Source organism: Mus musculus, chromosome 1 (assembly GCF_000001635.26).
Source record: "Mus musculus strain C57BL/6J chromosome 1, GRCm38.p6 C57BL/6J".
Lineage (NCBI taxonomy): Eukaryota > Metazoa > Chordata > Mammalia > Rodentia > Muridae > Mus > Mus musculus.
The window spans coordinates 184918227-184940300 of NC_000067.6; the positions used below are offsets into that span (position 1 = coordinate 184918227).

General features: G+C 42.3%; 1 protein-coding gene across 5 annotated transcripts in view; it reads right to left on the reverse strand.

Moving 5' to 3' along the window:
* Mark1 (MAP/microtubule affinity regulating kinase 1) overlaps window positions 1-22074 on the reverse strand; it is a 103531-nt gene that overhangs the window by 21803 nt on the left and 59654 nt on the right. For 4 of the 5 annotated variants that reach the window (NM_145515.2, NM_001378876.1, XM_006497141.4 and 1 more), the window contains exons 4-9: window positions 11096-11144; window positions 9808-9873; window positions 7590-7660; window positions 3326-3382; window positions 1292-1528; window positions 1084-1203 (exon numbers count right to left, since the gene is read on the reverse strand). In NM_145515.2, coding sequence (NP_663490.2) covers window positions 1084-1203; window positions 1292-1528; window positions 3326-3382; window positions 7590-7660; window positions 9808-9873; window positions 11096-11144 — 600 coding nt within the window. The remainder of the gene's footprint in view (window positions 1-1083; window positions 1204-1291; window positions 1529-3325; window positions 3383-7589; window positions 7661-9807; window positions 9874-11095; window positions 11145-22074) is intronic. The other variant, XM_030253538.1, reaches the window with a different exon arrangement.

The window sequence follows — 22074 nt, forward strand, 5'->3', positions numbered from 1 at the left end:
AGTGGCCCCCAGAGCAGGACCGGGAGGGTGACATTTTACTGAAATGCCAGTCTTTTAGATCTAAGGAGGCTGGTTTTCAATTGTGAGAGATCACATGCTTTTCTATGAATGGTTGGAAGTAAGCTGAGAAGAATGGTAACACAAAAGCGGGCTCACTACAGACAGCAACATTAGCATGCCTTTTCTCCTCCAGAGGAAAACCACAAAAACCCTAAACACTTAAGGGCTTCTCGGAGTTCCCTGTGCTTCCAATGCAGCTGAGAAGACTTTAAAAGTCCAAGGCAAGATGAGTACTGAGTCTCTGACATTCTTTTAGTTCAGGTCAAAATATTCCTAAGGACAAACGAAGGGGCTGAAGGGATGTCTTAGATTAAATGCACTTTTCTAAGGTTCAGTTCCCAGACTCACAAGGCAGCTCACAACCATCTGTAACTCTAGATCTAGGGAATGTATCACCCTCTTCTGGCCTCTGAGGGTACTGCATGCATGTAATTCACACACATACAAACACTAATATACATTCAAAGACAAACAAGCAAACAAGGAAGGGAGCAAACACCCCAAAATTTTAAATACCGAAGAAAACCCAGATAGGGAAAATGCTTAAGATGATGAGTTATCTTAGTTACAGTGTAAGGAAGGATCTGGGTTACAAGAACTCTGCTGGTTCTGCAGCAGGCCATGTAAACTGGTGCCGAATAGACTGTGTGGGCCACAGCCATGTGCTAAGTAGACAGCACCTGCCCGTATGCTCTACTCACGTATCTGTAGGTTTCTGTATTCAAGCTTCTATTTGGTTTCACATGATTTCAGAGAGTGAAGAACTAACTGGGTTCGAATTTTCAGTCACTTTCAACCTTCAAATATCTGGTCAGCCTTAACCAGCATTAAAGGTTTTTTGTTTTGGACCAGGTAGTTTCTGACAAAGACTAGGTTTATCCTCTTCAAAAGTTAATTTTGTCTCCATTGTGCCAGTTTTAACGACTCACCAAAGAACCAAGAAGAACTAACCCTTCGGTGAGCGCTGGCCCTACAACATCTGTACTGCATTCTGAGCGCGCACCCAGAACAGCGCGCACTCACCTCCAGGCTGCCCCGCTTTATGGGATTCAGCACTAACAGTTTCTTCAGGAGATTCTCACAGTCTGTGGACATGTAGAAGGGGATGCGGTACTTCCCTCGAAGGACTCGCTCCCGAAGTTCCTTTGACAAAGAAGGAAAGTATTTGTTAAGTAGCAGTTGACATTACCGCTCCTGCGGAAGGGGGTGTCGGCACCAAACAGGCATATACCTTTAGATTCTGGCCATCAAACGGCAGCGAGCCACTGACCAGCGTGTAGAGAATGACGCCCAGACTCCACACATCCACTTCTGGCCCATCGTACTTCTTGCCTTGGAAAAGCTCGGGGGCAGCATAAGGCGGGCTTCCACAGAATGTGTCCAATTTGTTCCCCACTGTGAATTCATTGCTAAAACCAAAGTCAGCAATTTTAATATTCATATCAGCATCAAGGAGAAGGTTTTCAGCCTAAGAGGAAAATAATAAAAAGGACAATGTAAAAAGCGTACACAAAATAAAAATGCTATACCTGTTTCAGATTCTAAGCACACTTGGGCATGCCTCTCATTTTAAAATGTAACATTAAATTTTGCAGTGCATAACTGTCCAAACAACATCTGTGGAAGTCTGAATTTTGACACTCAAAAAGGAAAGCTCATAGGAGCTATAAACACATTTCCCCCCCAAAGTTTATTTTAAATGTTTTTAACTTTCTGCTAAGAGGCATCTTGGAACTGTACCTTACCAGAACCTAAGGTAAGGAACACACACTGAAATCACTGCTTCGCCTCAGACTTAAGCCACACTCAGCCAGGGGAGCACCATTTTCACAGGTAGTTGATGCTAAGCTCCAGGGTCTTTCTAAAACGACTGCTGCAGGCCCTCCGACTCCTTTACTCAGCCCCACATCCCCTCTGACAGAATGCTTAGTGAAAGGAAACAAACTGGAACAGTTTGGCTCCCACAGACTTTATTTTCAGCAACGCTTGCTGTTCTAAAAGTAGAGTCCTGTCTAGAGTCACGTTCTATAGGAAGCAGAGACTCTGCTCCCATGTTTGAGAGGCTCTTCTAAAACAATTGCTCAAAGATAAAAAATGGAAATGTCTTTTATAAACACAAGCAACTTAATGAACACTTGCTTTGTGAATGCTTCATTTCAAATTCTATTTCCAACTGACGAATAAATAGACCAATAAAGCTACAGGTCGGTTTGTAGATGTGCTCAGCCAGAGTCCGCAAAGGGGGAAACTGACGGAGATGAAATCAGAGAACCCTGTGCTTCACTGGAGGACCTGCCACGTGTCTCCTGCCTCCAGGTCTCCGCTCCTTCATTTTCTTTTATGGTGTTCTAGCTTCTCCTACACTTGTGAAGAGTCTAACTACAGCAGTGGTGGCTAGTGTTAACTGTCAACAGAGTTAAGAGTTAACTGTGGGGAGGCCTGTGGGGACACTGGCCCAGGCCATGCACATGCCTATAATCTCAGCCTGGGCTAGCCACACAGTAAAATCCTGTCTCAAAAACCCCGAACCCAAACCCAAGCCAAAGCTTCCCAACCCTAAGCCCCTAACCATCCGAACCCCTGCCCCAAAACAACAACAACCACCAAACAAAAACAGAAAAGAAAGAAGGAAAGAAAGAGAAACCAAAAACCCAACCAACTAATGAACAAATAAAACAGCAGCAGCAACAACAACAACAAATGCCTTCCTGATATAAGGGCCTAAGTCTCCTTGGCCATCTGTAGTAGGGTGGACATACCTAGTTCCTAACCTGCCCTTTAATACAGCTCCTCATGCTGTGGTGAACCCCAACCATAAAATTATTTTCATTGCAACTTCATAACTGTGATTTTACTACTGTCTGAATCCTAATGTAAACATCAGATATCTAATATGTCACCCCTGTGAAAGGGTCATTGGACCTCCAGAGGGTCACAGCTCACAGGTTGAGAACCGCTGGTCTAGATGGAACTCTAAGTAACCGCATTGCCCCCAAAGAGACCAGCATGCAATGCTGAGGTCTCTGTCCAGGGATAGATGGGAATCCTCTCTCCCCTGGACTGGACTGAACACACAGTTGTTGAACGTGATTTTTTTTTAAATATAAAGATGAGTTGTTGAGCTATGAATCAAACAAAGGAAGTGGGTAAGTAGCCTCTTCATGCTAGCACAGCAAATGCCCTTATTCATCAAGCCTTCTCCCCAGCCCCGTTATTATTACATATTTTCATAATTAATATTTTAATTTTTAAAGCAGCAGCTTACCTTAAGATCACGGTGAACAATGCATTTTTGATGGCAATACTGTACAGCAGATACAATCTAAAAGAAATATTTGGATAAAAAGTCAAAATTATTTTTTGATTACTTAATTTTAATATTTATCATTTTCAATTTGGATAAAGTACTAACTTTGATTGTAAAAATAATAGCAATTTCATGATTCCTTTAGTTTAGAAAACTATGCTTATTAAAGAGATAAAGCATTTAAATGTGGGACATAATATTTTTTTTGGAGAAAACATACTACCATTTTTTTTTTTGGTCAACATTTATGGAAATTCTTTATACAAGTTAAATTTCAACTTACATGAGTCAAAGTATATCATTTATAGTTTTTTTAAAGATTTATTTTATGCATGTGCGTACACTGTAGCTGTCTTCAGACACACACAAGGAAAGGGCATCGGATCCCATTACAGATGGTTGTGAGCTACCATGTGGGTGCTGGAACTGAACTCAGGACCTCTGGAAGAGCAGTCGGTGCTCTTAAGCACTGAGCCATCTCTCCAGCCCCTCCTTTGTAGTTTAGAACAAGGGTTTACTACAAGGCTGGCACATAAACTAGCATCCAAGATGGCTGACTGGAGTTTAAGCAAAGTGACCTGGGATGACATCACATGGCTTAAGTCCCTTAACTTATCAACAACTAATCTGTCAAATACTTAACAACATCTCATATTTTCTGCTCAAATATAAGGAAATAGGAAAAAAGCTAACTCTCAAAAAGAAAACAAATAATCAAGAAATGAGATACAAGTTACCTTACACTTGCCCCCAATTTCACTGGGCAAAGCACTGTGCAGTGCACATACATTCTGCAGCCATAGCCCTTAACTAGTGTGTAGGACTCTGAGATAAAGGCCAGACAGGGGAGTGCCCATCAATGGAAAGGCCTCAAATACAAATAAGCAATAGATTATAAGCTTTTCTCTGATGATTCTTTAATAGACCTCTACAGCAATCGGTAAGGAGCTACCCTATATGTGTAACTATAACTGGTGCCTCAAAGGATGATCATTTTAGTGTGGAGCTGTGGGGTCAGTTAAATGTGAATCCAGTGTGGATGCAGGTTAGCCATTCACAGATGGAGACAGAAGGGAGATTTCCGCAGTCTAACAGTGGCATGAAGTCCGCTGTGTTACTAGAACGAAGGGAAGGATCCAAAGCACAGTTAAGTGGCACTCCAGTGTTAGGAAGCTGTGTGTGTGTCAAAATGGCTCCATGACAAGACATGGATTTAAAAAACAAAACTACCAACACACAATGAATAAATACCTCAATGAAATTCATTTTAATCAAGTCAGTTTATTGAGCAGCTGCTATGTGCTCGTTCCCAGGGAGTGCAAACACGACCACTACAGAGCTTGCAGTTGCATTAAGAGGGGAGAGTGAGTGACTGTCATCCAGGCAGAATCACAGACGAGAGGTGCAGGGAAGGGAGGGGCCATTGGCTGAGGGTGTGCATGCCTGATGGACAGGAGCAGCTGAGACTGTTGGCGTGGGAGAACGGGGGTAAATTGGCGAGCTGTGTTAATGATGAGGGAGGATAATATTCACAGAGCCGACAGAGTCCGGCTTTGGGAGACGGCGTGGTAGACGAGTCTGGATTCTACCAGAGCACTGACTGCACAGACACGAAATGTTTGGGGCAGCGTGACAACGCTGTGAGCATCTTCACACAGTCCCTACACGCAGCAGAACAGAACAGCCAACACTTGTAAGTTCTGGAGCATCGTGCTTCAAAGGGTTCTAAGAGTTGACTTTCGCTCTCTTATGTCTGTATGTCACAAGACCTATCTGCGTGTACACTTTCCTGGATATACTCTATAGGTAACAGTGTTGTCTTGTATAGGCCACATACTTATATGCTACAGTGTTCTGGCTACCAAGTGTGACCAGAGACCATGAGTTCACACCCGACAGGATCATCTCTATATAACTAGTTTCTAGACATTTCTGGAATAAGACTCTTCCTGAGCGCCAAGGTTTTGACAATGGACACTAACATGAGAGAATGCTGCATGAGGCATGTGTTCTTCCCACAGAGCATGACCTCTGAGCTAGTGTCCAACGGGGGCATTTGCAGTGTCACACACTTGCCAACAAGGGGCCACGACAGATATGGAAGACACTGTGGCTTCTGGCTCACCACATGAGCCGTCACTCATAAAGCCAAGTTTCATCTGGCCCACAGCAGACTCTGCCACCTGAGAACATTCCCACAAGCAGGATGCAGGAACGTCTCTATGACCCTTCCATTGTGGACCTGGAGAACAGGATTTATAAGCAGGCCTGCACTGACTCAGGCTCCACATGTGCTATGGAATAGCTTTGCAATGATTTATAAATTGGTCAGGAATTCCTCTTCTCTAAGCAGTAGCCTTGACCTTTTAATCAATATTATAATTTTAAAACTAAGATTTCTTTCCCTTTTATATAAGTAGGTGTTTTGTCGGCATTTGTGTCTGTGTGCTGCACGTGTACAATGCTCACAGAGGCCAGAAAAGGGCATGGGGGTCCCCTGGAACTGGAGGTTCAGATGCTTGTGAGCTACTATGTGGGTGCAGGGAATTAAACTGGGCCCTCTGGAAGCAGGAAGCACACTTTAACTGCTGCTGCTGCTGAGCCCACCTCTGCAGCCGCAGTGCTATGATGTGTGTGTGTGTGTGTGTGTGTGTGTGTGTGTGTGTGTGTGTGTGTGTGTGTGTGTGTGGTTAAATCCTTTGTTCCCTGAGCCATGTCATAGGCCCCCCACCTACTATGGATAACTACAGGAATCTACCTGAATAACAGACAGAGACTTATAAAACAAAGCCACTCCAATCAAGGTGGAAGGTCAGGTCACAAAGTGAAGCAGGCTGTCTTCACTCTCCGTGACGAGGACTACTCAGTGAGTTAGCCCCCATGAAATGCTGCTCAGAATGTTTGCAGAATAGCTTCAACTGCAGAATCGGTGTAGAGCTAAACTACTTTAAAATAGAAATTCTTAAACACTTAAGGGCATGTCTGGGAGACGATACATTGCTGAAGCTTTCTTCAGTATATTTTATGGACAATTCACAATTCATTAGTCATTTCTATATAATTTATAAAGTATACCTGATTTTTTTCAGCCTAGTTGTCCAACAATAGACCAATAGTTAATGAAAATTTGGTATATAAAAATATAATATTAACATTAAAATGATAACACTTACAAGGAAATGGATGTATAAAATTAAGTGAGGTCACACAATCTAAGGAAACTGTATGTGTTCTCCCTCATGTTCTGGATCTATGTGTATATGTAATATATACACATATGTAAACAAATGTACTTGTAGGCACACAGAGAAAAGAGAAAGAGAAAGGCGAGACATAGGAGATGAGGAAAGACTTGGTACAGGCATAGGACATGGGTCCTGAAGGAAACAAAGACAACCTTTTCTAGTTCTAACTGTGCTGGGAAGGTTTCATTTTTGGTTGTGGGTAAGTGCATAGAGATGTATTTGACAGTGACAGTGTGAAGTGCTTGAAGTGTGATGCCTCGCAGCTTCAGTCCTGACAGGCTCCTCTAACTGTGCACAAGTTCACTGACATGACCAGACTTTGGTCCAGTTAACTTTGGTGTGCAATTTTTTTATATGCAAGTTTTTTTCCTAAAACAATTTTTATAAAAAGGAACCTCCTCCCCCTCCGTTTGTCCTGTCTACAGTAAGTCAGGATGATGCTAACCTGGAAGTGTGAGCATCCGACCTCCATCTCCTGCCACGCTTGCCCTTTACACACACACACACACACACACACACACACACACACACACACGGCTGAACGAAACTGACCGTATTCTTTCTTGAGTGACTTTTAGAACGAACATATATTTACTCATAGGAGAGAATAGTACAATGATGCACAGGACTTGATGCTGGCAGGACTTGGTAATAGCTCCTGGCTACATACAGGACTGAGCGCGTCTTCTCTGCCTTGGTCTGCTCTGAGATTTCAAGACTCAAAGGTAAACTCTGGTTCTAATGTATAAAACGTTACCATTCATGCTTATTTCAAAATAACCATGTGCAATTACTATTTTAAGGTGAGATTCTGGGAAAAAAATGGGTTTCTGTTCTAGGAATTTTCCAGTCTTAAAAAGTGGAAGGAAGAGTTTTTCTTTTAAAAAATCCCATGTTCTTTCAAAGTTGTTGTGATAGAACCCACTGCACATCACTAAGAATGTCAGCCAAACAAAGTTGAGAAACACTTTCCATACCTGCCTGAATTTGGCACGGGCCTCTTTCTCTTTCATTCTTCCGTGGGCAACTAAGTAATCAAAGACTTCACCTGAATCAGAAAGGCAAAGCAGGCAGTGAATACACAGTGATTTTGATTAACAATATATACAATGCCAAGTTTTGGCTTTTCTTTTCAAGAATCATTTGGTCCACCATTTTCTGCTGTTCATACAAGTCACAAACTAACACAGAAATAGGAAAAGAATTACATGTGGAATTGAGAATCTGTAGCAATTTATGACCTATAAAAACTTTTTAAATAACCAAGAAAATGCGTTCTCTACTTCCAAAGTTACATGGAATAGTCAACTCTTTATTACGCATTCTAATGAAGGGACGCCACAGGGCAGGGCAAAGTCACATTTGGCTTTGATGTGCGAACTCCATTACACAGTAGTCACAAGCGTTTTCTTAAATTCCATCACATAGCCTGGTCCAACTCTATCCGTCCTTCCTTCCTGTACTATGAGTTGTTATGTGTGCACTCTTTGTACCCTGAGTTGTTATGTGTGCACTATGTGTACTATGAGTTGTTATGTGTGTACTATGTGTACTATGAATTGTTATGTGTGCACCATGTGTACTATGAGTTGTTATGTGTGTACTATGTGTACTATGAGTTGTTATGTGTGCACTATGTGTACTATGAGTTGTTATGTGTGTACTATGTGTACTATGAATTGTTATGTGTGCACCATGTGTACTATGAGTTGTTATGTGTGTACTATGTGTACTATGAGTTGTTATGTGTGTACCATGTGTACTATGTGTACTCTGAGTTGTTATGTGTGCACTCTGTGTATCCTGAGTTTTTATGTGTGCACCATGTGTACTATGAGTTGTTATGTGTGTACTATGTGTACTATGAGTTGTTATGTGTGTACTATGTGTACTATGAGTTGTTATGTGTGCACCATGTGTACTATGTGTACTATGAGTTGTTGTGTGTGTACCATGTGTACTATGAGTTGTTATGTGTGTACCATGTGTACTATGAGTTGTTATGTGTGTGCCATGTGTACTGAGTTGTTATGTGTGCACCATGTGTACTATGAGTTGTTATGTGTGTACCATGTGTACTATGAGTGTGCCTCTGCTCTCTCATGTCCTCACACACCTTGGCACTTACCCACAAATGACATGGAAGCCTGTCACCCTTGTTTGAATTCTGCTGTCTGATATGACCTGATGGGTGCCCCAACCCCATCACAGCTGCACCATATATGCATCTGCATCTTCATCTCCATGACAGAACAGTGGACATGCAACACATATGTGCAGAGCTCATTAACAGCAAAGAGTGTTGAAATTTTCTATTGAATCTATGCATCTATATCCCTATATGCTCTATATCTTTCTGCAGTCTGTAATCATTTAGAAAAGTTAATGTTAAGCTAAAATCTTGAAATAATTCCTCAGTATAGCAGAGAGACTTATTTTCTATGACTGTATCAGCTGTAAAATGTAGATACACATGTAGATTAAACACTTATAGGATGGCTTAAAAGGTCTTACACAGTATTGCCAAGTTATAGTCTCAGGCTTCTGAATCCAACCGTTAGGAATGTACCCTGCTGTAGCCCCCCATAATTAGCAGGTGCTTAATACCAAGGGACACGAACAAGACTTTTTACCCCCATAAGAGTCTGTTTCTAACCAGAGTCTGCTTAGATGCTGTGAGGATTGTATGAAACAATGCTTGTGCTTGGTGCAGTGGCATGTAGTGAGTACTCAATAAATGACACTTGTATTGAAGTACACAGATATATGACATTTATGCAAATGAACCCTAGCATGCAAGTAAGCCATGAACAATCAAATATGTAATGGATGTAGATTGATGAAACTAATGTCTACAGTATGGGACATGGTGTTTTATGAAGCATTGAGTGGCTGATAATAGGACAATGGGAACAGGAAATGAAGGCATGCTCTAGCTGGCTGTCAGAGCAGCTGCTTCTGGATATGTGTTCACAGTGTTAACTCCAGCTAACACACTGCAGTAGTAGCTCAGACACAGCATGCCTTTGCCTTTCCCTTCTCACACTTGGCCAACTGAATTTTTGTGATGAGGCCATTCAAGGATATGTTAGTAAACTACAGATGGAGATGAAGGCATAGATGTTATAGGAACTACCAGGAGCCAGCAGCTCTGTGTCCATCAAACAGGACACACTCTCCAGACCTGCTCCTTACCCCCACTTGCGTATTCCATGACCAAATAGAGTGTCTTCTCTGTTTCAATAACTTCAAACAGTTTCACTGAAAAAGAGGAAATATAACTCTGTAACTGACAGCAGAAGGTGGTGTTCTTTCTGCAACCACAGGCAACAGTAAGTAGGATATTAGAATACTTGCTAAACTGAGTAATTCTAACTTTAAAGTAAAAGTCACTTGCATGGGAGAGTCATTACTCCCATGCAAGGAAACTACTTACACCTTACCACAAAGTGGTCTGCAGTCTATTAGAGTTAAAACAGTGTTTGAGATGAAAAGTTGTAAAAAAGAGGAATATTTTTAGCACATGATTTTAATCCCAGCACTTGGGAGGCAGAGGCAGGTGGATTTCTGTGAGTTCCAGGCCAGCCAGGGTTAGAGAGAACTTGTCTCAAAAAACAAAACCAAAATGACAACAAGGGGCGGGGGGGGGGGGGGAGTCTTAGGAAGATAGGCTCTGAATGTAGCTTAGAGATAGTGCAGCAATAAGATAATATAGCATGTCCATGTTTGGTAAGAAAAAAAAAACCTTATGTTTGTGTGATGGGGGGAGTCTTAGGAAGACAGGCTCTGAATGTAGCTTAGAGATAGTGCAGCAATAAGATAATATAGCATGCCCATGTTTGGTAAGAAAAAAAACCTTATGTTTGTGTGATATTAAAAATAACTTCTAGTAAAAATAGAATTGACTAACACAGTGGAGATTATTCATCAGGAATAATCACATTAGTGGCTATAGACAGAGAAAACCTTTAAAGATACAAGAGAGAATGTTTAAAATAAGTAGATTAAAAATAATCTTTTTTTACTATTTAGAATCAAGTGATTTTATATAGCCTATCTGATCAATAAGTTTATTTTTAAAAGGGACAAAATCAGACTTACTAAAACAATTCAGTAAAACCGAAATTAGCATCTAACTTACTTCAAAATACATTATTTTGCCTATCAAAACTACATTAATGTCAAGTGTTTATTAGTAAAGTATATGCACGCCTTCTCTGTTATTAGCCAGTGGCGTGCACTCTTTGATTAAACAAGGAGACAGTGTTCAGAAGCCCAGCTGTACTGATGTTTGACATCAAGCAGGAGAGCAGCAGCAGAAGTCAGCTGCCAGCCTCCAGGCCGGAATACTGTACCAAGAGTCACCTTCACTGACCTTCACCTTTGTCTCTTTACAGAGAGCAACAGTAAAAGCGTACACATTCGAATGTCTTTCAATGCAGGAAACACTGTCACTGCTTGTATGTATGTATAGGTTTCATACCTATGTTAGGATGGTTCAGTATCTTCATTATTCGTACTTCTCGGAACAACTGTTAAAAAAGATAAGACATATTCCTGTTTAAGGGTCAGAAAAACTCAAGCAGACACCAACTGCACTTCCATTTAATAACAACCACTTGCTTGCAAGACTGTCGATTCTGGCAGAGAACCTAAGCAGAGATCTGCCTCTTGGTTCTAGTCTTGCATAATGAGCAATGCAGCTCTGCCCTCCGTATTAACTTCATGGAGACCTGGCTTCTCAAAGCCCCCTGACAGATGGACTGTTTGGCATGTGCAATTATCCATAACGAAACTTATATTTTCTTCAGTCACTCTTCAGGAACAGAAGAAAAGCGGGAGGAAATGGCAGTGACGCTGCATCGTGAGGTCTAGCCAAGGAAACAAACTGCCCTTGGGTCAGATTCCTCCAAGTCACCCCTTTTGGTTGACCCAACACTTTGTGAAAGATCCAGATGTGCTCTTAAGTAGATTTGTAGGATAATGTCAAATAAAAATAAAATAGCCAAGTGCGGTAGAATAGACCCATCCAAAATCCAAAAACATAAGGCTGGGGCAAGAGGATGAGTTCAAGACAAGCCTAGCTATATAGAGACTCTCTCTTGAAATATGGGGGAGAAGAGAAAGAAGAAGAGGAGGAGGAAGAAGAGGAGGAGGAGAAGGGGAAGGGCTATTTTAAAAGATTTATTTAGTTTTGAGTTTGAGGCCAGCCTGGTCTACAGAGCAAGTTGCAGGACAGCCAGAAACACTCTCACGAAAACCAAAACCAAAACCAAACAAACAGATGTCTTTCTTTTTATTTCATGTGTATGTGTTTTGCCTGCATGTATGCACGGCACTTCATGTGTTTGGTGCCCATGGTGCCAGAGACTGGGAGCAGAGCCTATGGAACTAGAGTTACATATAGGGGTTGTGATCACTGTGTGGGTGCTGGGAACCGAACCCAGCTTTTATGGAAGAGCAGCCAGCACTCTTAGCCACTAACCCACCTCTCCAGCTCTCAGAGAAGGACTATTAAGCATGCTAAATAAAGCAAAATACCATGAATGTTAAATATTATTTCCTCTTAACTTTAAAACACTACACGGACAATTTTTCAAAGGTACAATTTGTCAGGCCAGTGATATGGTCACAGTGGTTAAGAGTGCTTGCTATTGCCGGGCTTGTTGGTGCACACCTTTAATCCCAGCACTTGGGAGGCAGAGGCAGGCAAATTTCTGAGTTCAAGGCCAGCCTGGTCTACAGAGTGAGTCCCAGGACAGCCAGGGCTACACAGAGAAACCCTGTCTCGAAAAACCAAAAAAAAAAAAAAAAAAAAAAGAGTGCTTGCTATGAGTTCTAATGACCCGAGTTCATCCGTGCCCACATGGGAGGAGGAGAGAGTTACTTCTACAGGGTGACATCCATGAACACACCATGGCACATATGAACATACATACTAATAAAATGTTGAGAAAACATGACATTAAAAAATGAACATGATTTGGTATTTAATTCTTTATGTTGTTTGCATAGATATTAGTCAAAATCAAAATCATGCATTTGTTAAAAAAATAGAAGAACCAAATATTGGCAACATGAAATAAATCTGTTAAGACATGTTTTGTCAGAATAAAATCTAAAATTAGCGTAACCACGAGCGATGTTTCCGTAATGATCTATTAAAGCCTAAGAGAGCATGAAAAGATGTTCAACATAATTAGTCATTAGGGGAATAAACTCAAATCTACAGTGAGAACAGCTGACACTCATTCGGATGACCACTGTCCTATAAAACAGGACAAGGCAGAACAAACCTGCACGAAAGGGCAGAGCTCAGAACCCTCTGGCACAGTGGGTGGACTGTCAGCTGAGAGGATACTATAGAAGAGACACAGGACTTGCAGAACAGTATTCCTACAGGAGTTAAAGAAGAACTGCCATGCAGTCTGCAGCCATGCCCAAGAGAAGTGAAAGTGGGGGCTCAAACAGATGAGCGGATAAGACAGACGTGAGAATACGGATGGGAAGTCAGCACACAGCACGGGAGAGCCTTGAGGGTATCATACGGATGAAACTGTACATCAACAGTGACTGAAATGATACATTTTAGTTTGTGGCCACATCCCATAATATAACAAAATGAAATACAATAAAAATACATCCCAATTGAAAAGCCACTTAGGTTTAGATGCTAAAAAGAAAAAAAAAAACAGCTTGTCTCAGATACCTTTAGTAATTCCTACATAAGATCAAGAAAAGGGTGTGTGTGTGTGTGTGTGTGTGTGTGTGTGTGTGAGAGACAGAGAGACAGAGAGACAGAGACAGAGAACATACAAGCCACACACTTTCATTTAAATTCTTTTTAAAAAGTCTATAATACTTAACATTTAATAGTTAAAAATTATATGTGAGTAAGTAGGACACACATGCAGGTTCACTATGCTCATGACTGTGCCTGGCCTGACTGAAGACAATCCTGCATCTGGCTTTCCACTGACCTTTCCTCAGTACACTGCGGGCCTGGAACATGCATGCCCTCCTAACTCCAGCTGCCTCTTTCCTCCTCTCTGACTGCTCAGTTTTCTGCCAAGTCCTCTTCCTTCCAGTGTTTACAGGAGCTCCTGGGCCTTCAGCTCGTAGCATCCTGACCCTGGTCCCCCTCACTCTTCCTGGGTGCTTCACTATGCTTCAAAAAGCATCAGTTTGCTGTGGACTCTAAACTCATTCAGAATGATGTTTTTACACTCATTTATGGTAAAGTAATTTTATTTGATTGTCCCACAAGAATTCAAGGCCAACACTCAACAGTGCACACAGGCATTTCCCAACATCTTTAGCATGTGTGACCAAGTACAGCTACCTTTCCAGCCTTCTCTCAGGACACCCTTGCTTTAAGGTAGACATCGCTTTAGCATCCAGCATTCCTCTGGTTCCTGGAACTACTGGGTCCTGTTCTGCTCAGCTCCAGAACAAGTTCTCTGACGAGAACCAATGTTCTCCCTTCTTTTTGTTTCTGAAGGGCATGTAAGTGAATTTATTGATGTAAATTTTAAGTTACCATTTTTCTCAAGCCAGCACTCATAACCTCTAGAGCAGGGGTTCACAACCTGTGGATCTGACTCCTTTGGAGGTTATAGATCAGATAATCTACACATTAGAAATTTACATTACAATTCATAATGGCAGCTAAATTACAGTTATTAAGTGGCAGCAAAATAATTTTATGTCTGGGGGTTACCACAACATGAGAAACTGTCTTAAAGGGTTGCAGCACTAGGAAGGGTGAGAACCACTGCCCCAGGGTATAAGCTAACATGACAGTTCCTATCATTTAACATAATCATGGGACCAAGATCCCTTTACCTCCCCCATGCTACTGTCTGAAGAAAGTCTTCTGTCCTGTCCATCATCTGGGGAAGGAATGACAGAAAGAAGTGACTCCTAGGAGGCTGGCACTACTGGGGATTGCCTTGAAGTCTGTCTGACACAATTTTATTTTACATAAACCAATGAGCCATGTATTTGTAATACAATAACGTGAATAATTTGAAAACATCAGATATAAGTTACTAATAAAATTGCTGCCCACGGTGTGGGTTAAGTAAGTGTAAATGATTAAAATTAAATATAGGGTTTAATTGGCAGATTGCTTCCGAAATGTCATTATAATCTCCTTTTATGAAATAAAACACAACTAGAAATAGTAATAAATCTATTCAAACTTTATGAGTGTTATCCATGCTAAATAAAGTACAATTCTAACCAGAAAACTTAAGCTACAGAAGAAGTGTTCATCCTACCTAGGTCAAAGAGTATATATTTATATACTCAATTTAAATGTTAAATTCTGTATCATTTTCAAGATTTTCCTTACTTTAACTTACTCTTTAAATAACTACTTTATCCACACCACACAGTAGCTGCTGCCCTGCTCTGTAAGAGGCACAGGCCCTGCCTGTGTGCTGAGGGATTACTGCTCCACGATCCAAGGCATAAGCAAGACCCTTGGGCCCCGTGGCTTCAGCTCCTCTTCTTCCCTGAGACAGTGTGCCAGGTCACAGAACAAAACAGCACTGTCACATAGAGAGCATTAGTCACTCTTAATAAAAATCACTGCCAGGTCGGTAGTTTTCTTAAAAAGTAAACTGGCTATGTATGGTATGTCAGGCTGACGGAAGCAGGTTAATGTCTGCATCTTTCTAAAAATGCTTATTTTATTTTATTTTATTTTATTTTATTTTATTTTATTATGTGTCTGAGCAGGTTTCTATATGCCTGTGTGTGCAGGTTGCCATCAGTGGTGGAAGAGGTGTCTCATTCCCTGAAGCAAGAGTTACAGGCAATTGTGAGCTGCCCAGTAAGGGTGGTGCTGAGCACTAAACGCCCTGCTCTGCAGGGGTGCAGTGCAGTGCAGGCCTCTGAGCCACTGCTCCAGCCCTGATGTCTGGATCTCTGAGAATGGCTGGTCTGAGGGAACTGTTGAGTTGTATGTCCTTCAAGACATTCCTCCACAACGATGAGGTTTTGTTTATTTAGCTGTTGTTGTTATAAAGCTGGGCTTTTGTGCAACATTTTGGATTTATCAGTTTTTAGTCTTTGATTGGAACTTGGAATGTAGTTGTTTTATCAAAAACAGATAAATCTAGGATAGTAATCTTGTAGAAACTGAAACAATTAACAAAATAGTACTTTAAAGGAACACTCCAATTCTACCTAGAGATGATGTATAAAAGATATTTATTTATAGGTAGAGCCCAAGTTCTGATCAAAAAGTAATTAAAAAAAATTAAAACAATAATATATAGCTATTAGGGCTCCTACATCTCAAAGATACCTTAAACATATTATTTCAACATTTGATTTGAACAAAGAATGTGAACATTTTAACAACTAAGAACATAGAGGTATGCTGTGGCTGGGAGCATGCTGGCTAATGTCACTGTTCTATTGCTGTGAAGAGAGTCCATGACCAAGGTAACTTGTAGAAAAGAAACCATTTAATGGGAGGGTTCACCTACAGTACAGAGGCTTAGTCCATTGTCATTGTGACGGGAGCATGACAGCACACAGGCAGACGTGGTGCTGGAAAAGTAGCTGAGAGTGCTACAATCTGAGCAAAGGCAACATGCGAGACTAGGCCTGGTATGGGCTTCTGAATCCTTAAAGCCTACCCCAGTGACACACTTCCTCCAAGAAAGACACACCTCCTAGTCCTTCTAATCCTTTCAAAGAGTTCCACTCTCTAGTGACTAATCAAATATATGAACCTATGGGGCTCTTCTTACTCAAACCACCAAAGTTAAAATGATGGCCACCACCGAAGGATCACATGATGTTTTGTATGGTATATTAATTATAGAAAATGGACTGCCAGAATCCTGCCCCATCAACCATCCTTCCATCTAAAAGAAACACACGCTGGCTGCATATTGTCCATTATCTGATATGGACTAGAGTGTGTTCCTGGCTCCTAATGTGACAGTTTTTGGAGAAAAGGCTCTTAAGAAGAGAGTTCAGATTATATGAAGTCATAAGGGTAGGACACTAGGCCAATATGATCAGTGTCCTTATAGGAAGAAGAGCTACCAAGGATGCCTAGAAGACGTGATGCATGGACACTGAGAAGATGGCTATCTGCAAGCCAAGGAGAAAAGGCTCAGAAGAAACCAACCCTGCAAACACTTTCCTCTTGGACTTTCAGCCTGCAGAACAGTGATAAAACTTTCTATCTAAGCCTCTTATTCTGTGGGATGCTGTTAGGATGGCAGCCCTAATAGGCTAATAGTTTATTCTGAATCTAGAAAACTCTGGTCAAATGAACACATTGTGTCAACAAAATCTAAAAAAAAAACCGTTCGCCTCAGTACCTGCCTAGGAGTCTTTGTGTCCTAGGTGAGCACTGGAGAGGGAGAAGAGAGCGAAGCTAATGACAGCACTCTTCTGCAGAAACCCCGAGTAGGAGGGGCAGGACAGTAACCAGTGAGCCGGGCATCTTTTAACAGAGAGTCTCACTAGCAAGACGCCAATCTTACCAGTGCTTGCCTTTCCTTAGGAAGGGGGAGGGGAGCAGAGCCTCTAGATGGAAGTAAGCCTGACTGATGGACAGGCATCACTAACACCACCCCTTCTGCATGTGTCAGCTGCCTGGGGACTAGTAAGGAAAGTGTGTTCACAGGATTTCAGTTCCAAACTATTCAAGTTTCTGACTTTTCCTTCTTTCTCGTTTTCAAGCTGTGACACCATGAGGTTTCCAGCACACATGCACTGGCGAGAGCTCTCAGAGCTAGGTCCCTTTGGCTTCATGTTTCAGGTTTGCTGTGAGCTGGATGGTAAAGTCAATATTTGCCACAACTGTGTTACAAGAACTAACGGCAGCCTTGGCTATAAAGCAGGGCCTTTACTTTGTGGACTCAGACAGCTACTCTAATTGTTCAGGGCCTTTGTTACTTCCTTCTAGACGCCTGGCTTTGCTCCAGGTAGCTGAAGTCACCAAATGATCTCTTCGGATATTGTTCTGTTCAGTCCTTCCCAGTCAGGCCAGGGTCAGCATCAGCGGTGTCAATCAGTAGTTGCCTCAGTTAGGAGAATTTTCTTTTTCTCTTCTCAACTAATTTCTTTCCCTTCCAATCCCTTCCATTTCTTCTGCCTATTACTCTTTTGTGTTCTGGGGGATATGTTGTATTCAAACTAGTAGATTTTGGCCTCGTAGTTACCTATCATCCTAATTCTATGAAAAGCCTGTCATCAAGGGTCAGCCAGCTGTGTCTGATTTCAGTCAGACCTGCAGCCATGCTCCTGTGGCCTCCTCACGCCAGACGACTTCTCTGTGGCTCACTTATCTTAAAGACAGAGGACGGTTTTGTAGATACTTGCCTTTCCCCAGCTGACTTCAGTTATAGTACACCGAGCTTGGAGGAGGAGGGGCCCTGTATAACTGGTGTCCTTCAGTAAACCTTCTTAGCTTTTCAAGAACTTCATTCTGATGTGACTTTAGGAGGGACAGAAATGCATTTTGTAATAATGCCATCACTGTGATTTGTAATAATCCTGTCTGCATCCTTGGCAGCATTTTACGCCCATTAATAAATTGAAATGTGGGCTTGTTTTACCCTGCAGGTGAGATTCAGTTCCTAGATTCACTGAGGTACTGTACATATGCTGTGCTTATGTTAACAGAACACTGTTGATTGAATGTTCAGCTTCATACTGTTTGGGATCATTATGTCACTTCATTTTTAGCCTTCAGGTATCTTACTGGGACATCCATCAGATACTTTATAAAACTACTAGTAGTAGCGCTATTACAATTAACTTCTTATTGTTTGCTTTCTTTCTGCTTTGCTTTGGTTGTTTAGAGAAGGGTCTCACATAGTCCAGGGTAGCCTACAACTCACTATACAGCCCTGGCTAGCTTAGAACTTTGAGGCAGGGCCATGGCCTATCCAGCAGCTCAGAGAAGCCAGCTGCAAAGGAGACGGACTGCCTCCAGGGTAGGAGGAAGCAGAGCCTATGTTATGGGCAGGGGAGAGGTCCTGGAGAAAGGTGGGACCCTATCCAGTAGGGTCTAGTTGGAAGGAAAGATACAAGACAGAGAGCCGGCCTATGGGAAGGAAAGAGGGACTGAGCTGGAGGCACGGGAAGGTGAGTGCAAGCGCAGCAGGCCTCTGGGGTGGGATGGAAGAGGCAGACCTAGCTGGTTGCATTGGGGGGGAAAGGTTCCTTTAGGAACTAAATGGGCTCTAACTTCTGAAACAACCAAGCCAGAGTCTATAGATGGTATTAAGAGTCCTAGCCACTTCTGCTTCCCTCAAGAGAAGAGCCTTCCATGGTGGGCGTAGATACATATTTCATAGTTAATAAAGGCTCAGTAATCTGAAATTTTAAGGTTCACAGAATACTGGCATACAAACAATGAAAGAACCAAATAATCCCTTAGCTACAAGTGCCTGATCTTAGCATGGAAAGGGGACTGAAAACTGTCGTGGAGAACAGGAATGAGGAAGTGACTCGGCCTGGAACGTTCATGACCTAAGTGAGGAGGGGCGTTAGTGCCAGGCTAAGGGGTGGGGAAGGCGGCAAAGGCCAGGTAGCTAGGAGAGAATGGAAAGGATGAGATGGAACTGAAGCTGGAGGGATGGGGCACTAGGAAAAGTGAAGAGCGGGGGGTGGGGAGGTCCTCGGGGGTAATGTGCTACCGAGGCTGATTCCTAAGCTACCAAAGATGGAACTCCTAAAAGTGTAAGCCCAGGGTAGCATATTACATACATGTCTGCAGGAAGACAAACAGGACAGAACAGAGCAGGCCACACGAAAGAGGGCAGCCACCCTCAGGTGAGCGTGGTGACAGAGGAGAGCAGTTGGGTGCTTCTCAGGCTGGCTGCTCACATGATGTTGGGGCTGCTGTTCACAGAGAGGTCGCAGGATGATGGGGTGAGGGGTACTAGGTAGGCAAGGAGAGGTCCCGAGTTCGATTCTGTAGTTGGGGTGTCTTGGGGAGGAGATTACGAGGAGGTTTAAGGGTAGTCTAAGGTAAAGGGACAAACTCAGAGTTCACCAGTAGGTAGACTGATGCCCAGTTACCTCCCAGCCTAAGAAGAGAATATAGAAGAAGAGGGCCTATGGATAAGCTGCGCAGAGCTTCACATGTAATGGCCAGCAACAGGACAATGACCTCATTAAAAGGAAATGAAAAGGGAGAAGTCAAGAACAGAAAAAAACATATGGGAGACAAAATCTTTGAATAAATATTTGTGGAATTGGGAATTAATTGATGAGAGACTATGTGGCATTTAGTGTGAACTGTAAGACAGTTTCACTTCTAATTACTGCCTTTCTTCTTCACTTCATTCCACTTACTTCTATCAAATGGGAAATTCATAATCATAAATCACCAGGGGACAAAATATGCATGGGGTGACATGCCAGATAACCCTGGAGACCCGAGGGCTGGATCCAATCTTACAGAGCGATTTCTCCTGAAGACCATGGACTGCTGCCAGCAAGCCCTAGCAAGCTGCGCTCATCACATCCACACATGCAAACATAGAATGACTGGAGTCTTTTTTGTTTTTTTATTGTTTTGGGATTTTTGAGACAGGGTCTCTTTACACAGCTCTGCCTGTCCTGGAGCTCACTATGTATATACCGGGCTGACATTGAACTCACAGAGATCTTCATGCCTCTGCATTCTGCCTGCTGGGATTAATGGTACAAGTCTGACTCTCTGAGAGGCTGGAGTCTTAATCTGAAGGACAGGAACAAACAGGTGCTGAGTATGCACTCACCAGACACGTTTGCCCTGTGGATGCAGTGTGCACACTGTGAAACACGTCAGGAACATGTCACTGCACACTCTCCCTGACCCCTAACAGGGCACGATAAACTGGAAACACAGTTTGAGTTCAGAAAGTCTGGCCTTACTGTGAACACACAGCTCATATTTAAGGCAGGTACAGTAATTTTACTGATATCATTTTCTAGAACACCTGAACACGTTCCCCCTCAAAATCCATCACAGTGTGAAACGCACTTCCTTCTCTGTGTGAAAAAGATGTAACGTTCAGTTATAATTTCATGATCATCCTTATTTTCAGTCTTTTGTTCAGAACCAAATCAAGGTCAGAGATGCACTGCTGATTGCTAGTTCCACGGAGGATGGAGCGGTAAGTGGGCATCAGGGGCCATCTCACTGACGTATGTGGCCGCAGCAGCCTTGCAGAATGGGAAAAGAAAGAAGAGGTGTGTGTGTGTGTGTGTGTGTGTGTGTGTGTGTGTGTGTAAGGATGAGAGGGAGAGATGGAAGGAGGGGAATAAAGACAGTTCATTATCTCTGATTTAAAAACAGATTTGGGGGCTGGAAAAATGGCTCAGTGGTTAAGAGTACAGACTGCTCTTCCGGAGGCCCTGGGTTCAGTTCCCAGCAATCACATGATGTCTCAAAACCATCTGTAATGGGATTCGATGCCCTCATTTGGTGTGTCTGAAGACAGCTACAGTGTACTCAAATACACAAAAACAACTTTTGCAGTCTACAACCCAGTGTACACACACACACAAAAAAAATAATTCCCTTATCTCCTCAGTTTCATTGACCAAAATCAGACTTGGGCAACATGTTCCTTTTAGCCTACACACATGTAACAAGAGCTATCTGGGCGAACACCCAGCACATGTGTGGATTCACTCAACTACAAATCTGTTGAACACACCAGAATAATTGACATTTCAACATTCCAGATAAGTAGGCCTCCTAAGAAACACCACTGAAGAACTTGTGTTTTTGTCTTGACTGAACTATTTGCCAATAACTCTGTGGTCTCTTTAACATACTTGATTTCTACTGACTACTACTTGGTTCTGTCGTACTCACAGTGACCACAGTCTTCAGTGTGGTAGTGACTGTTTTACCGAAGTTCTGGGACATGCACTCAGCCTACCAGAGGGCTGGGCATTACTGGAAAACTCTCATCCACTGCTCAGATCACAAAACCCCGGCAGCGAACGGATGAGCTATCCGTAAAGCATGCTCTCGGGACTCCAGTCACTGATGTCCTACACCTTTGCTTGTGGGAAATCTCTCATGTCCTAGCACAGAGAATCACCTCTACACAGTTTTAATATAACCTGCTATTTTACAACATAGTTCTGAGTTGTGGTAGTTTTGCTTTTATTTTAATTAATTAATTAATTAATAATGGGTTGTTAATAATGTGGTTTCACTGTGTTGCCCAGGCTAGGTCCTCCTTCCTGCCTTATCTTCATTAGAAGCATAAATTACAGGCACATGCTACCATGTCTGACTCTTGCTTTGTTTTTTCTTCTTCAGATTTTGTCAGTCAGGAATAACTTTGACACAAAGAGCCATTTTTTTGTGTTGTGTAATACAATCAAAAATGAAAACAGAGGCTGACGAGACAGCTCAGTGGTTACACGTGCTGCCTGCTCTTCTGGAAGATCTGGGTTTGACTCCTGGCATCACAT